This window comes from Phalangium opilio, unplaced genomic scaffold (genome assembly GCF_054372755.1).
Source record: "Phalangium opilio isolate 3A_F unplaced genomic scaffold, DU_Popi_V2 ptg000017l_1, whole genome shotgun sequence".
Classification (NCBI taxonomy): Eukaryota; Metazoa; Arthropoda; class Arachnida; order Opiliones; family Phalangiidae; genus Phalangium; species Phalangium opilio.
This window is the reverse complement of record NW_028324151.1, coordinates 6,144,315-6,161,586: the sequence shown is the minus strand read 5'-3', so window position 1 is coordinate 6,161,586 and position 17,272 is coordinate 6,144,315. Positions and strand designations below refer to the sequence as shown.

Sequence of the window (17,272 nt, the reverse complement as noted above, 5' to 3'; positions counted from 1 at the left end):
TTCCGAAAAAAATAAAATGCAACACTATATACACATCTCACTATTCGCAATGGTAGAATTTTATTTAACAAGATCGATGTGTTTCGAACTACACCGTCTGTTCACCTTAAGAAGGTGAATTCAACAGAAGACTATAGTATAAATTGTTAGTTTAAGAAACAGACAATGACATCTAGCCGCGCCTTCCCATTTATTCAACTGTGTCTCATGAACAAACCCAACACATTACTATAGTTTTTCTTTCCTTTTCCGAAGTGGTTGGTTATTTTAAAAGAAAAAGAAAGCCAAGGACTTCCTGAATTCGATTTTATACAATTTATATGCAGTATCCTTTTTCAGAAACCAATGTAAAATATACTCAACGGAATCTACCATTTTTAAACCGATTTTTGATAAACATGATGGTAATATTAACTTAATATAAACGAAGTTAACTTATACCGTGGCTATAATAGGGTTCGAAGTTCAAACCCACGGCCCATCCATTTAAAGGGTACCGTAATTACATCCTGTAGTGCTGAGTAAGATCAAGCAAGTCGTCTTGAAAAATAAGGCAAATAGTGTCAAGATATAGTGTGGAAAAAAAAAACGAAAGCCGATATCAAGACAAAGATCCGTCATATGACGACGTCCTAACTTAACTAATTCAAAATATAAACCCCCTAAACTGATTCAGATTAGTTCAGTAACGCACTTTTAGACTGAAACTGTGAAACAACAAGAGTAAAACCCGGAAAAGAACCATCGTCTATTTTCCTATTGCAAACGACCCCTTTGAGACACGTCTAGGCCTAGTGTTTATTCACCAACCATTTATTCACCATGCACCGTGGGCTATGTCATTGGTCAAAATGTGAAGTTAACGCTGGTGCATGCATGGGATTTATCCAATGTCAAGGGACGTTATGGTACCAAGGAGGAATTTGGTAAATCGACCTGCAGAACTATATACATAGCGGCGTTAGGAAGACACGCGAAGATTAATTTATATTTAGATAAATAGGAACGAGTTCCCGTCGGATTTTGGATTTCTGTAAGCCAATGTTCCGAAAGAAATTGTAAAGTATATCTATTTTAAATCTTCGGAATTCCTTTACGATGCATTTAATGGGATTGAGTGTAAAACAGATTTATGACAGAAAGGGTTCATAGGTTAAGCCAACTTACAGGATGAAAAAACTAATGTCTTTTCTACCAGCCTCTGTAGAAATGTTTAACCCGCCGCACACCACTCTTCAAGAAAAAGATGTCTTTAGGGGGCAGCGTCTAACTTATTTTATTAATATACTAGCATAACCCTACAATGCGTAAGTATGGGGCTTCGTAAGAGTCAATGCGAGCCAAAATTAAAGAGGCTCCTGGCGCCATCTTTTATTTGGCGTTTTTCCTTAGAAAGGGAACAGAATTGAGGCATGGCCTATTGTGATTCCTTCCCGGTCCATTTGGATTACTTGTGGAGTAGGCGATGGTTTCCAGTAAATCCGCCGTAAGCAGACGTAATTTTACAAGAAATATTCCGATACAATTACGTAGAAAATATTAGGCATCGGCGAGTAGCACTTTTTTTTCTTATTGATTCGATTATCGATTATCGAATATCAAAAACTATGGCAAACCGATTATCGATTCGAGTAGTTTTTCTTTTTGGTTTTGTTTTCAATCAATTACCGACCATTTAGCAAATACATTTTTCTACAGTGTCGACTATTTGATTTTGCGAGTATTTATCGATTATTAACCGGTTTTTATGGAGAATTTATCGAATGTTGACACAACAACTCGGTAATAGTCTCTATTAGTAAAACTAACAAAAGCTATTATCGGTATGTGTACTAGTATCGATACTCGTATCGAGTTACTCGGTACAGACGAGTGAGTACTCGATCCCCATATACTTCTGGATAACATCATAGCCTTATGCTTTAGATAATAGAATTTAACCTAGGCCTAAGCTTAAAGTCTATGGAAAAGGCTTAAATTAAAACGGATAAAGTGTAAAACTAAGTATATATACTTGAAATAAACTAAGTAAAGCACTTTGAGAAAATCCCGTCGTCGTGCAAGCGGCTCCTTCCATACTTAAAAGGCCATCAATGAAGTTAAAATATTTCAATAGGCATGCACGCATTGGGTGGCAGCTTGTGTGTAAGTAACTAAAAGATCTCTCTCGGTGGAAACAACACGAAATTCGTCTTAATAGTGAAACGTGCCTCGTAAGTCAAAAATAAATAAAAGCTAGCAAGCAAGCTTGAATATAAAACTATAGCTGGCTGAGATTGTTTAGTATGCGACCAACAACACCGGCCATAAAACAAAGTTTCCAGCCCAAACAGACTGAGATAATATACACTCAAATAAGCTTCGTTCCGAGACTTTACGCTTATTATAGAGAAATTGATTGTACTTCAATTTGAAATTGACCGGGGAAAGGAGCTCTAAAGTCCCTAGAAAGACGAGTGAGTGAGTCGACTGACATTTCAAAATTTTCCCAATATATAATACGGTATTTTCTTTACTTTTATTTTTAAAGGAGAAGACTCACAAAAAACTTGCATTTGTTTTATGTATAGATTAGTAACAAAGGCACCCGGGTTATTTTTATTAGTTTTATGGCAGCCATTTTAAAAGATGGCGGCAAATCGAAGACCCAAAAACTGGCTAGTCTGTAGGATATGGGAAACCACTATACTAAATACTAAATAAATCTGTTGAAATGCACGGATATTATAATATAAAGAAGGTTTTTTCTTTTCGGACGCCATTTTGAAAGATGGCGGTTAATCGAAGTCATAAAGCCCGTCTATAGGAAGTAATTTAGTAGTGAACTAAATATTAAAGAAATCTGTTGAAATGAAAGGACGAACTTATTCCATAAAGAAGGCTTTGGTTACATTTCTGGCAGCCATTATTCAAGATGTCGAAGGATTTGAAAAATAAAATCTTCTTAGAGAGTGGCTACTACTTAAAAGTAACGTCCTTGCAATTTTTCGGCCCCCTAGGTATATATGGTTTGGGCTAGGCGTTGATAATCAGTCAGCAAATAAATATTTATAAACATTGTTAACTACGTGATTTGTAACCTAATATGTTTCTCTCTGAAACAAAGGTTATATAGACACAAGGATAGATATATATGGATATTTAGCTACATTTGTGTCTATATATCCCTAAAAGATTCAAATCAGAAACACAATGTATATATGAATAAAAAAATCTTAAACGGACTAATTAGTCTAATTTACTACAGTAACTAAATATCATCCTACAACTTTTCCTTTAATCCGAAGGGATCGTGAGATTTTTCCAAGAAAAAGAAGTTAAGATATATATTTCTCAAATATACAGTATATAACTAACTATAAAGGCTGCATTTGAAATTCAGTCATGCCCCATTTGAATAGAGTTTGAGTTTCGCGGTTTTGCCGATATAGCTTTAGAGTTCGAGGTGCTGCTAAGAATAGTCTCTTGAGAAGGGAGGGAATCTTGGAGAAACCTTTAGCTTCTCTCCCTTTCTCTCGCTCTCTATCGAATAAATAAACTTTCCGGTTTACTGAACGCCCCCCCCCTCCCCCCATCCCGCGTTTACTCTAACATTTATTGCGAAACGGCAAACTGACTTCGTTACCGATTTAAACATATACGTTGTATCAGACGTCTATAATACTTCTCTTCGAGAGAAGTGTACAAATCACAAAATGGGAAGGTGTAATTGTAACATGATTCTTCCCAACATCAGAATTAACATTTATTCTAGCAAGGTATCACATACGCGATAAATAGTTCCCTCATCATTACTCTATTAGCGCTTAACTATTTGCCAAGGCGCATGCGCTTGAGGATTTTTGTCCCATCCACGTCAAGACAATCAAGGTTTGTGCAGGTTGATTGCAACTGAGGATTTAGTACAATACCAAACAGTTATAGAATTCACCCTAGCACGGTGCGATGCCCATCTTGATTAAGTTTGATGAGCGGGAGAGCAAACAAAAAGGGCTCCCTCCCTAGCCTGGGAAGAATTTTGTGACATAACTGAAGAATTAAGAGGATACGCAGTGTTATCCTTCCTCTATTATTATCTTCTGGTTGTATAAAACCCACAGACATCGTATATTAAAGAATTCCAAATGCTTTTCGGAATTTTCATTTTTAAAAAGCAAAGCTTCCTTATCTTGGAAAATGGCGAATTTAGAGTGAAGCTTGCTTTCTTCCCCGACGGGATATACAACAAACTTTATAATGATGAAAGTTGTTGAACTTGATTTAAGAAAGTGTAAGCAAAGCTTGCATCGTCCATTATGCAATTTTTCCAAGCAATTATATATCTTACAATTTTTCAGCGTATTCAGATTCTGTTTATGCAAATTTCTAAATAAATCAGAGAAAGTAGAAGGTACAGTGAAAATACTAAGAACGCATATTAGCCGGATATGTCAAATGTTTTGTTAATGCTATGAAGTACTTCTTTGTATCAAGGTTCTGGCGAAAAGTTTGAAGTGTCAATTTAGAAATAGCTAAATTGCTTAAGCCATTATATTTGAAACCAAATGTATTTATCATCTTTAGAAAGGGAAAACGTAGAGTTAAAGGATCGACTTCAATGTATCTATTATCTAACACTTGTAAATAGAACCAGAAATAAGGAAATTATTGAAATATTTATTCTTACAATGGTATAGGTGGCCTATTCCAAAAAGCTATTCTATTCCCAGTCATAGCTACGTCCGTCAACCTTACATTATGAATGAATGGATTGATGGGTCAATACCGGCGTGGTATGTCCGTCTTTTGGGATTGAACTATAACATATCGAATCGAGGAGTGGAATAATGTATGCGCGATATGACGTATACTATATAAGTACCATAAATACTTCTCACATAAAGCAAACCCCAACTCGTGGCCCATAACGTCTCAAAAGGACCTGCAAGTCCTTCCCTCTATTGAACGGAATAACCACGTAGAAAAGCTAATAAGGGTTCAGACAACTTTTGGAAAACCGATTTCGATGAGCTTTCCAGGTTTTTCCAATATATTTCCCTGATTTTTACAGTTTATTTCCCATGCATGGAGTAATAAGAACGGGAGTGGGTTTTATAATTAAAGCAACCCCTTCAGAACAAGTTTACTCAAACCACACAAATGTCCCTGATTTCCCTGAATTTTACTGAAAATTCTAAATTTCCCTGAGTTTTCTGTCAACTATTTATTTTCCTGAATTTTCTGTCTACCATTTTTTCCCTGAATTTTCTGTCAACTATTCATTTCCCTGAATTTTCTGTCAACTATTCATTTCCCTGAATTTCCCAGGTTCTTGCGAACCCTGTAATAAGCAAAAATGATGGAGTAGTGAGTAAATCATCAACGATTATTCGATGGCCAAGAAGCGAGAATATTACATACATATATAAGCGAAGAAAAAGTACAGTGACATTTGTCCATTTTCCCTGGCTGCATACAGGCCTAGGGCAACCAAAAACCTTTTCTTCCATTTGTAAGCATTAGGGACGGGTTATCCCTAGACCCTCAAAATATACAGCAGGATATCAAAGGGAAATGGAAGGAAGAAAATGGTATAAACGTATGACGCAAGAAAGTAAACGTTTCCTCTATTAATAATGACCAAAGACAACCAACCACCCAACCCAACCAAGCAAGGTTATGTCAGAGTCTTTCTTGCCTTATGCCTTGCCTTTTCCCTCAGTCATTCACGACGACTAAGCCGAAAGTACACAAACTTATAAGTCGTCTTTAATACGGCCATATTTCGTTTCTGATGTCTTGACGAAAACGGGGCCCTTTTCGAGCTTTATTACTTTTAATCGTTAGTTTGTATTATCAGGAATGCATACCGTTAGCAGGAATGATTGCGTCCCCATATAAATCCCGTGTTAATTTCTATGCCGGTTTTGAGGGCCGGGCTTGAGAACTTACTATCCGTCACGTGTCATAATTCTGATGGCGTCTTTCTAACTGCGATTTCATAAATTGGTTGGTACTTGGTAGTAACGCGAGGTCAGGCGCGAACGCAAGGTGCAACACAGGGAACGATCTGAAGTAGACTGCCCACCATCCATTTTTCCGAGTATTCCTCCCCTATTTCTAGCGTCCAACCGGAATTAAACTGTTCCACAGTTAACGCGCCCGCCTATTTCTCTCAGATTTCGCATCCTTGATTAGTCTAGCTCCTCCCACAAAATCCGTTTAAAGATACGTTGAGTGAAAATGGATACACAATTATTCCTATTAGCTGTATGCATTCCTGCAGGTATTATTAACGAATTCTTTTCGTTCTTCCTAAGTACTTTTGCTATCAAAGATAACGAGTTTCTTAACTTTAATGATGGTGGTGCGTTTATGTAATTAAGAGGGAGTTAATAAGCTTAAATGATGATGCCATTATAAGCCCTTCACAGGTAAAGTGGAGTGCATTTCGGTATAGTTCATGACCTTAACAGGGAAGTATCATATATACATTTAGTCAACTGCTAGTACGGATATACATTAATACACAGCGAACCAAACCTTTTCTTCGTTCATTTCTCCTTATTTAATTGCATCCCTGAAGCTTTACCAAAATAATATCGCCGTCGACAACAAAGTAAGAGTTTAATACAAATCCAAATAAGCGTTTGTGCAAGAAAATAAGTAAAATTTTCATTTAAATACCCTCATAAAATGTATCAAACGCTATGGACGTTCAATTCAACCAACTGAAAATTGTAAATTTAAAATTTTTTTAAGAGTGGTCACCCTACCAAGTACCAACCCCTTCTAAGAAACATTTGTTTTCCATTAGTTATTCGTAATGCGGGCGTTTTCACAATATATATTTTATATTTTAGCAGTTTAATCTAAAAAGGTACGATAAACATGGGAGGGTCCCGGACTCCTGAAAAATTAAATATCCTTGCTATATATTCGGGGAAAAAAACCACACTTTAAAATAGTATAAAGCTATTTACGCTTGTCCAATTGCACAAAAATTAAAAAATATATATTTTTAATTAGTTTATAACTAAAAAAACAACGAATCTGTAGCTCATATTTGTAAGGTATATAAATGAATGAAAATTCCACATAAGAAGTGCATTTGAGCTTATCGGTGGGATTAGTCCTAATAAAGACTACAATTAGCCTAAATGAAAATGAATCTTCCATTAATTGCAACAATACTGGCGGCAATAGTCTTTTTAAGTACGGTCAACGGGAAGTTGGAGTCTCGTTGGGTTCGCAATAACGTTACTGGTTGTAAGTATTTAGGAAATTCAAGGCCTGTGACTAATTAAATGCCGGAACTTAACTAAATAGTAATATCTTGCCAGTAATGGAGCTTAGAATCGACGGTATAGACACCCTTCCACCCCCTCGATTATGGACAATAGCCCCTTTCAAATTTCAAACACTTCCGTCCTGGAAACCAGTGGAATGGAAGATGCCAACAATGAAGCCTATTACCGATTTCAAAATTGAATCCCTACTGCCCGAGATATTAGATAGTCTTAATTCCACCCTAATAGGACCACCTAAATTTGAGAACTCTAGTTCCATCGAAGATAAACCATAGGAAGTGCAGTTAAAATCCATGATCGTTGGGCTTGATGTTTTAATATAATTTTAAGGTGTTTTTTTTAACTTTATTTAATTTATGTAAAATATGTTTTTGTGTGGGAATAAATGGGTTTTTAAAATATACTAAAAATGTGTTATTTTGCGTGTATATTCAATTATTTCGAACTAAATATTTCGCGGGTGATAAAAAAATAGTTTACCACAGTTTTGAAAACTGATCTAAGGCTGGGCTTCAAAAATATACAAGCCATACTTTAAATCGATAAGAAATAAAAATTAACCACTTCAAAGTTCACGGTAATTACGAATTAGAAAATCCGAGAATTCTGATAAGGAAACATTTTATAATTGGCAATTTTAAGCATTTGTAAACCACTTCGAGGGTATACAAGATTTCGTAACATTTGCACCATGAGATCAGGACAAAATGAAATACAATCTTGTCACACAAATAACCAGAACTCCTGGTGCAAATGGTATTAATCCTCCATGTCTGTAAACTATGTAAAACAAATGGGTTGCAAAAATATTCTATTGGGTAACCTGTACATCATTTTTGCTGGAATTTAGTTGAAAATCCAAGATAAGAACATTGTAACTCTTCAATATGTTCGAATTTCCTAACAAAATTAATAAAAACGCAATTATCTTCTTTTCTCCCAAAAAACAGCAAGTCGAAAACAACGCTCCAGCAGTCCGTCAACTGGACCGTATAATGGGTGGAGAAGTATTAAGAATGGCACCGACCGAACCCCAACCGGGAGCTGCTAAATACCCGAGCGGAGGGGACGTGGTCAGAAGTTTAATCCAAAGCCGAGCACTCGACAGAATCGGTGGCGGGGAAGTCTTGAGGTCCTTGGATCCCATCAGCGGAGGAGAGGTTCTTAGGTCGTTGGACAGGTTAGGAGGTGGAGAGGTCCTTCGATCCTTGGACCGATTGAGTGGAGGCGAAGTTCTAAGGTCATTGGATCGACTTAGCGGCGGTGAAGTACTTCGATCTTTGGATAGGATTGGCGGAGGAGAGGTTTTAAGGTAAGGAATTAAACTAAGATTTAATTTAAAAGAGACCCAAAGTAAAATAAAGGTGTGACTATAGCTCAGCTGTACCCATAAGTTCATAAGATATGTTCGCCATAAGTTTGTCACTAGTTAGAAACTGTAGCTTGTCATGAAGTGATTGAAGTAGGTCATAGATTCGAGGTAAAGCGAGGGAGGCCTGGTGAGGCGTTGTCAAAGACTTAGTACAGACTAAATAGGACTAGATTTGACAGTGCAAAATTAACCACCGAGTTTAGGACTTCAATTCTCGCTTGTCGTTCTCGAACTAGCTCGAGCTGTAAGTCTCTAGCATTATGAAGTATAGGAAGTATCATACTTATGGAACATACCTTATGAACTTATGCTGTACCAGGAATACACACAGCTACTAGGAATTATTGGGTATATCCATTTTCTCAAATTCTTAATTGCATAAACAGAGCCCTACCAGCTGGAGTCCACGGAGCCCAAAAACGCAACAAGTTCGAACCCTTGGGAAACTTATTCGGCCAAAGCAAGAGATTGGACAGTTTAAGCGGAGCCACATTCGGACATCAAAAGCGAAACTTTGACGAAATTGACAACGTTGGCTTTAACGGATTCACTAAAAAGAATTTTGACGAAATCGATCGCGCCGGATTCAACGGATTCTACAAAAGGAACTTCGACGAAATTGATCGATCAGGATTCAACGGATTCTCGAAAAAGAATTTCGACGAAATCGACCGATCGGGATTCAATGGATTTGCCAAGAAAAACTTTGACGAAATTGACCGATCTGGATTCAACGGATTCGCTAAAAAGAATTTTGACGAAATTGACAGATCCGGATTCAACGGATTCGTCAAGAGAGACGCGCCCGCCGAAAAGAAAGCCACCTCTTGAATTAAGTAAGAAAACCATAAAACTTGTCGTGAAGGTTTTTTTAAATTTCTGGTCGCCATTTTCCAATATGGCGGAGAGATGCAAAAATCTTACTTAGTGAGTACCAAGTACTTAGGAGTAACTCCAATGCAGAATTTATGCTTCAAAGGTTAAGTGTCTTACGCAAGGCATTAATTACTTATATAGATGTAGATTCTTCTAATTAAACTAATTAACTTGATTAATAAAAATGCTAAAGGGATAGTAGTAAGTTTCAACGCAATAAGGTTCCGATAAGGGTCCTCGGCAAGAGTGCGATTAATTAAGATTTAGTATATGATTAAAAAGGGAAAGGATATGGGGTTTACTTGGGAGGTTACTAACGGAAGGTATGATAGGGTCGCCCAGAAGGTTGGCTTACAGGAGTGTGCCAGAATCTGGCCTATAACAAAAATTTAATTTTTTCATTTCATTTCAGGAAAACAACCCGTATTTGAAACTAAAAGACGCCTCCTAACTAACTTGGTTAAATAAAAACGACGTATTATCTTTAATTTTCAACCATTTTCTCTCTCTCTCTTTCTCTCGTGTAATTAAATATTCTAAGAAAAGGGTTATTTCCTTAATTAAAAAAAAAATTAAAAGAATTATATAAAAAAAGATTATAAAAATAAGAGCGCGAAAGTGTCAATCATAAATTAGCACGACAAAGAAAAAATTTATTGTTAAAAAAAAGAAATAAATAAACTGAACATGTATTATTTTAAAGAAACGGGTTCAAATATAATAAATTTTGTGGCAAAATATGTATGATTCCTATCGCAAAAACAAAAACTAAACCAAAAAAAAAAGAAGAAAATAATATATAACAAAATGTTGTGTTTGTAAAATTGCAGGTATATTATTGAGATAAATATATAATAGTTTGATATAAAAAATATGACCGCTTTCGTTTAATTTATTAATGAATTAATTAATGAGGATTAAAAATATTTCCCGCTTCTTCAAGTTCACCAATGTTCTACGTTAATTTCATGATTAAGGCAAATTAGGTAAGGAAAAAAAACTCTCTTCACGATTCGAGTTTTTGTTTTGCTAGTACGTTTGTAATAAAGATATCTCAGGTGTGACGTCAGTACCTAGGAAAAATGTCACGGGATTAGCTTTAGCAATGGGCGGCCATGTTTGGTACTGCTTTGGTTCTATGGGCAAATAGCATGGGTGACGTATAACAGTAGGAATGTGTTCAACACTTGCCTGAGAGGACCAGAACGTCCATCTTCACCCCTCAGCAAAGACAGGCGTCCCAGCAGCCATAGTTTGCCTGTTCTAAATTATAGGAACATCATGCACGTATGAAATAGTATAGGAATGTGTTCAACAATTGCCTAACAGGACCAGAACGCCCATCTTCACCCCTCAGCAAAGACAGGCGTCCCAGCAGCCATAGTTTGCCTGTTCTAAATTATAGGAAAATCATGAATGTATCAAACAGTAGGAATGTGTTCAATTACATTTGCCTAACATGAGCAGAACGTCCATCTTCACCCCTCAGTAAAGACAGGCTTCCCAGCAGCCATAGTTTGCCTGTTCTAAATTATAGGAACATCATGCACGTATGAAACAGTATAGGAATGGGTTCAACATTTGCCTAACAGGACCAGAACGTCCATCTTCACCCCTCAGCAAAGACAGGCGTCCCAGCAGCCATAGTTTGCCTGTTCTAAATTATAGGAACATCATGCAAGTATGAAACAGTATAGGAATGTGTTCAACATTTGCCTAACATGAGCAGAACGTCCATCTTCACCCCTCAGTAAAGACAGGCTTCCCAGCAGCCATAGTTTGCCTGTTCTAAATTATAGGAACATCATGCACGTATGAAACAGTATAGGAATGGGTTCAACATTTGCCTAACAGGACCAGAACGTCCATCTTCACCCCTCAGCAAAGACAGGCGTCCCAGCAGCCATAGTTTGCCTGTTCTAAATTATAGGAACATCATGCACGTATGAAACAGTATAGGAATGTGTTCAACATTTGCCTAACAGGACCAGAACGTCCATCTTCACCCCTCAGCAAAGACAGGCGTCCCAGCAGCCATAGTTTGCCTGTTCTAAATTATAGGAACATCATGCACGTATGAAACAGTATAGGAATGTGTTCAACATTTGCCTAACATGAGCAGAACGTCCATCTTCACCCCTCAGTAAAGACAGGCTTCCCAGCAGCCATAGTTTGCCTGTTCTAAATTATAGGAACATCATGCACGTATGAAACAGTATAGGAATGGGTTCAACATTTGCCTAACAGGACCAGAACGTCCATCTTCACCCCTCAGCAAAGACAGGCGTCCCAGCAGCCATAGTTTGCCTGTTCTAAATTATAGGAACATCATGCACGTATGAAACAGTATAGGAATGTGTTCAACATTTGCCTAACAGGACCAGAACGTCCATCTTCACCCCTCAGCAAAGACAGGCGTCCCAGCAGCCATAGTTTGCCTGTTCTAAATTATAGGAACATCATGCACGTATGAAACAGTATAGGAATGTGTTCAACATTTGCCTACCAGGACCAGAACGTCCATTTTCACCCCTCAGCAAAGACAGGCGTCCCAGCAGCCATAGTTTGCCTGTTCTAAATTATAGGAACATCATGCACGTATGAAACAGTATAGGAATGTGTTCAACAATTGCCTAACAGGACCAGAACGTCCATCTTCACCCCTCAGCAAAGACAGGCGTCCCAGCAGCCATAGTTTGCCTGTTCTAAATTATAGGAACATCATGCGCGTATCAAACAGTAGGAATGTGTTGGACATTTTCCTAACAGGACCAGAACGTCCATCTTCACCCCTCAGCAAAGACAGACGTCCCAGCAGCCTTAGTTTGCCTGTTCTAAATTATAGGAAAATCATGCACGTATGAAACAGCGTAGGAATGTGTTCAACATTTGCCTAACAGGACCAGAACGTCCATCTTCACCCCTCAGTAAAGCCTTAGTTTGCCTGTTCTATATAAAAGGAAAATCATGCATGTATCAAACTGGCTAATGCTTCTGAGATAGCTCTATTTGTATAACCGCATAAATTTTCTATTGCATTAAATTTCTTTACTTTCTGCTGCAAAAAAAAAAATCAAAAACTAAGATTGGTCATATTACGGGCTGACTTACGCTACACTTAATGATGAATTCTAAATTATTTCGCCCATTTTTATGGAATTTAGGTATGAGTTTTGATGAATAAGTTATACTCATTCTGCCACGTAGCTTTATTGTATTTGTATGAGAACTAGCTCCTTTTTTTAAGACACAACCCTACCAAAACGCTGAGCATGCTGGTAGGGCTTTTTTTTTTTTTTTTTTTTGCTCCTGAGGGGGGATACGAGCTAGGGCTGAATGAAGCCTTACAGCTGCGATTTCTTAGGTTGAAAATTGTGAGGGAAATTAATTAAAGGTTTAAGTGTTGTTTGAGTTTGGTTTTAAATTGCACAAGTGATTTTAGGGAGATAATCTCAGGGGGTAGGGAATTCCAGATGGGGACCAACCGATGGAAAAAAGAGTGCTTCAGTTGATTTTTACGGGCCTGTTGACGAAATAATTTTCTATGGTGACCACGGGTGGGGATAGACGAGGGAGCAGCCGTTGCCGTAGGTGGGGGTACAGACTGCAACGTTATGGGTATGTAGATCTCCGCCACATCCTCTCTCCTTCAAAAAAAATGGACGCCTAGTACCACCTGACGGATTCGTCCAATGGGGGTACTCCCCAGTGTCTTGCGGGGAAGCCTAACGCGTAGTGTCCATTTCAGAAACTTAATTGCTTGTTTCTTCTTTAATATTATAGATAGAAACATGATTCCAATTGATATAGTCATTATTTTATACGCTCTTTCGATTAAAAAAGAAATAAAATCTACCCAAGAGTATCCCTTTAAAAGACAAGGCTTATGCGCAACAAGTGCACGACAAAGGAAAATAAACGTGGGATTATTTCAAATGATAACCTTGAGGATATTAATTAAAGTATACCAGTAATAAGTAAGCTAATTTGGTTTATGGTTATCTATAGTCATAATTGTGTGCTTTAAAGATTGCTTCCTAGCTTTTATGGTGGGATTAATATAATAGTATACACGGTGATTTATTACACGAGCGAAGAAAAAGGAGTAGTATACTTAGAATTACCAGGGATAAATATAGCTACTAGGAAAAATTGTATACCCATTTTCCCAATATATCTAGGGCGGGTTTTGTTAGAAGAACTACACTAATAATTACCTATGACGAATTTCAGGAAGCCCAACCCCAACTTTGTAATAACTCTAAAAAAAATTAACAAAATGGATTTTACTTTGAAAAGAGTAGCTCAATTAAAATAATAAAACATTAAAATCCTGAGCGAGCTCCGCAATTTTGGTGTCTAGTCAAACCTCGATAAAAGAGATAACTAAATTTTGATAAATTTGATGCTAAACTATACGAAAACTTCGGCTAAGCCAAAAATATAGGACCTTTCATGAAATTATTAGGATAATATGGGACAGGTTCAAAAATATAGGATTTTATGGGAATAGTAAGACAACTGGGCTTTCTATGATTTTACCAGGCGAATAATATATATATAAATCGCTGATTTGTGCGCGAACCTAACCACGTGTTGCTCCAAACTAATTAATGAAATCACAATTAGAAAGATGTCAGAAATCAGAATTTAGGGCGTGACAGATAATAAGTTCTCAAGCCCGGCCCACAAAACCCGCATAGAAAGTAACGTTTGAAATTTGGGGAGCCCATGTATTCCTATTAGCTGCATGTATTCCTGTTAGGACTGAAAAGGGTTGAGTGGGGAGAAATTAGGGTTATGGTTATTGGAAGTTAGATTAATATCAGGGGGGCCCTATCATTAGTTTTGTTGGTTCAAACTTTGTTCAGGGACGACGAAGCGCAGTCACTTTATTGATAATCGAAGGGGCTAAGCTAAATAGCGGCGTTTTTAAAAAGCAACCTTATACAGAATATCATGGCAATATCGCTAGCTTGTTCGAAAAATGATGAATTACTATTTCTTTCATCGCGGCATACGGTATTGTATAGTAAAATATTATAAAAGTTATAGATTTTTAATTTGGTCAATAATTAATACGCGTAAATCTTTCGTTGACAGTTATTGCAGAAAGAAAAGTTGTTAAATTACTCGTAATTTAAAATAAAAATTACCGTAGTGTAATTTTAGAGTGGTAATTAACGGCGAATTACTAATTAATTTCCTCATTTTTAAATCCATTAAAGGGAGCTTGAAATGTAAAATCAAGTGATTTTTTTTATCGAGGAAATAACTTCCATATAATTTTCTTAAAATAAATTATTTTGAGATTTCGTGGATAATTTGAAATTAGCACCTCCGACCAATCACGTAACGCCCCGCCTTCTTGTTAACAAAATTTACATGACAAGCTCTATATCTCTATCACCATGATTGTCACAACTCCACGATTTTTATCAAATCACGTGCTAAATTTTATTCGGCATGAAGCGCGTTCTACGTGAATTTTGTTAACAAAAAGGCAGGTCGTTACGCGATTGGTCGAAGGTGCAAATTTCAAATTATCTATGAAACTAATTTGATTTATAAAGTCATTTGGAGGTACTTCCTGAATGTTTCACTATTCAGATCATCTCACTTCTGGTATTATTTTTCATTTTACCCTCGACCGCTTTAAGATCGAGTGCGGATACAGTCAGGTAAGTAAGAAGATTTATGCTGAAAGCCTTTCCAGGAAATTTTCCTTATATAAAACAATAAAATTCAAAGACGGAAGTGTGCGCGGAGGTCTATTTTTATCCTTACATAATATTCGTTTGAATAAGAAAAGAAAATTTGTTCTCGAGAGAAACGTTATTCTTTCCCTAAACCAACCATTTTCTGACATGCTTTTAGCTTTAACGTAGCGAATTCCGCCAGTAAAATCTACAACCCGAAGGTAGAAGACCTTTTTCTTTCTCTTCGGTTGGTTTACAGAAAAAGGAAGAAAGTAAGAAAGGAAAGAAGAAGAAACACGGTAAAAACTTCACTCACTATTTGAATAGTCTCTATTTTTCTACGGCACAGAGAAATTCTAACCAAAAATGCTAAACTATAAAGATTCTTTCTAAGGGTTTCCACAAATATTCAGGTTCAAATTTCCAAAAAACTTTCGCAGGTTTTCCCTGATGTTAGGCCTAATTGGTCAATGTTAACAGTTTTTTTTTTTGGAAAATTACACCCCTTTGCTTATCCACAGTGTTGGCCATACTATTGTAACAGCAATTCTAGAAATAGAAACCGCGGTTCTTAAAAAAAAACAGCGTTATGGTTCTTAACTGCTGTTTTGGGAAATAACTGCACTTTTTAACAAAAGTTTTGAAAACCTCTTAATCCTAAAGTATACTCACAACCTATCATGTAAACCTTACCTGACGTATAACAGTACATCAGGAATACAGAAAATTTAAATTATACGGGTAAATTTAGTTCGTATCTAAAAAATACTACAGAATTTGATGCAATTTTCAATGTAAAAGGGCTGGAATTCATACAGCTACTAGGTATCAATGTGTAGTCAATTTTACTCAACGTATCTAGGCGTATTTTATGGGAAGAGCAAGCTAGACTAATCATAATATATGACGGATTTTACCTCACGAATAATCTATCTCCTGCGCCTTGCACTTTATGCTAGCACGCCTGATTTCGCGTTGCTAGTGCTACCAACAAATGAAATCAAAGTAAGAAAGACGTCGAACTTACGAGGCGTGATGGAGAGTAAGTTCACTAGCCCACCCACAAATCCCGCATAGAAATTAACATGGGGGAGATATGGGGTTGCAAAATTATTCCTATAAAGCTATATGTATTTCTGAAAATCTAACGAGAGCTGAAATGTCCGGCGGGTTAAAATTTATTATTTTTCGTCTTTCTTGATAAAGTTCTCGTGTTACTTTATTCTTAAAACTTTATAGCTTCGAATACTTCTTTGTCAAAAGTCATATTTAACTTACATATTTGTTGAAAGTAAAATAATATTCCATTTCGACGAAAAATGTTGCTTTCGGGTAATTATGATAAAAGCTTTCTATTTTTTGGGGTTTTTTAAATCCATCCTCCTTGCGGGGTAACGAGTATTAAATTCGTAAATTTTTTTTTAACTATACAGTAAACACGGTTTCGTATTCCACATTCTTAAGAATAATGATTTCTAAATCATTGTATCGAGTATGAAATTTTGGAAACGATACATTTAAGCAAGTCTATTGTAGCCTAAAATTAAAAGATTCGTTTTATAGTGTGAATAGTGAGTAATTAAAATTATAATTCGTTATCTCGATAACAGCTAATAACGATTAACATCTATCATCTCAACAATAGCAGAGCCTCCACCAAATAGTTTACTCAAAAGCGCTATTTCTTACGTCCCATTGTAAGGAATCGACCTACTTATATACCCTTTTCCAAAAACTGTTAAAGAGGCATACGCTAGAATTCAAACGTCAAAAATAACTATGTTTAAAATTATTTTAGGACTAACTTTTCTTAAAACGATTTAACTAAAATTAAGGTAAATTACTGACGATTAAAATAATATAAATCAATTATATTTACTTAATTATTTAACAAAAACTTCTTAATTGGGTAGATAGCCCTCGTCTCTATTCGGAGAGATTCATTTTCATTTCCCAACTTGTTAACTGATGAATTAAGCATGTTAGTATTTCAATGACAAAAAACCGACAATTAGAAAAATCATCCCCATCTAACC

The 17,272-nt window shown here is 36.5% G+C and overlaps 3 protein-coding genes and 1 long non-coding RNA gene across 5 annotated transcripts in view; 2 read left to right on the top strand and 2 right to left on the bottom strand.

Moving 5' to 3' along the window:
* LOC149702731 (uncharacterized) overlaps positions 1 to 10,154 on the top strand; it is a 37,611-nt gene extending 27,457 nt beyond the window's left edge. The window contains exons 2-4 of the mRNA XM_089866645.1: positions 8,240 to 8,601; positions 9,048 to 9,497; positions 9,950 to 10,154. Coding sequence (XP_089722771.1) covers positions 8,240 to 8,601; positions 9,048 to 9,492 — 807 coding nt within the window. The 3' untranslated portion in view covers positions 9,493 to 9,497; positions 9,950 to 10,154. The remainder of the gene's footprint in view (positions 1 to 8,239; positions 8,602 to 9,047; positions 9,498 to 9,949) is intronic.
* LOC149702729 (uncharacterized) overlaps positions 1 to 17,272 on the bottom strand; it is a 157,899-nt gene that overhangs the window by 125,766 nt on the left and 14,861 nt on the right. The window lies entirely within an intron of this gene.
* LOC149702730 (protein Wnt-4-like) overlaps positions 1 to 17,272 on the bottom strand; it is a 151,310-nt gene that overhangs the window by 121,706 nt on the left and 12,332 nt on the right. The gene's annotated exons all lie outside the window — the stretch shown is intronic.
* Positions 7,108 to 7,663, top strand: LOC149702732 (uncharacterized). The gene is made up of 2 exons (XM_089865790.1): positions 7,108 to 7,248; positions 7,323 to 7,663. Exons 1-2 carry the CDS (start codon positions 7,140 to 7,142, stop codon positions 7,562 to 7,564), a joined length of 351 nt encoding a protein of 116 aa, XP_089721916.1. The 5' UTR covers positions 7,108 to 7,139; the 3' UTR covers positions 7,565 to 7,663.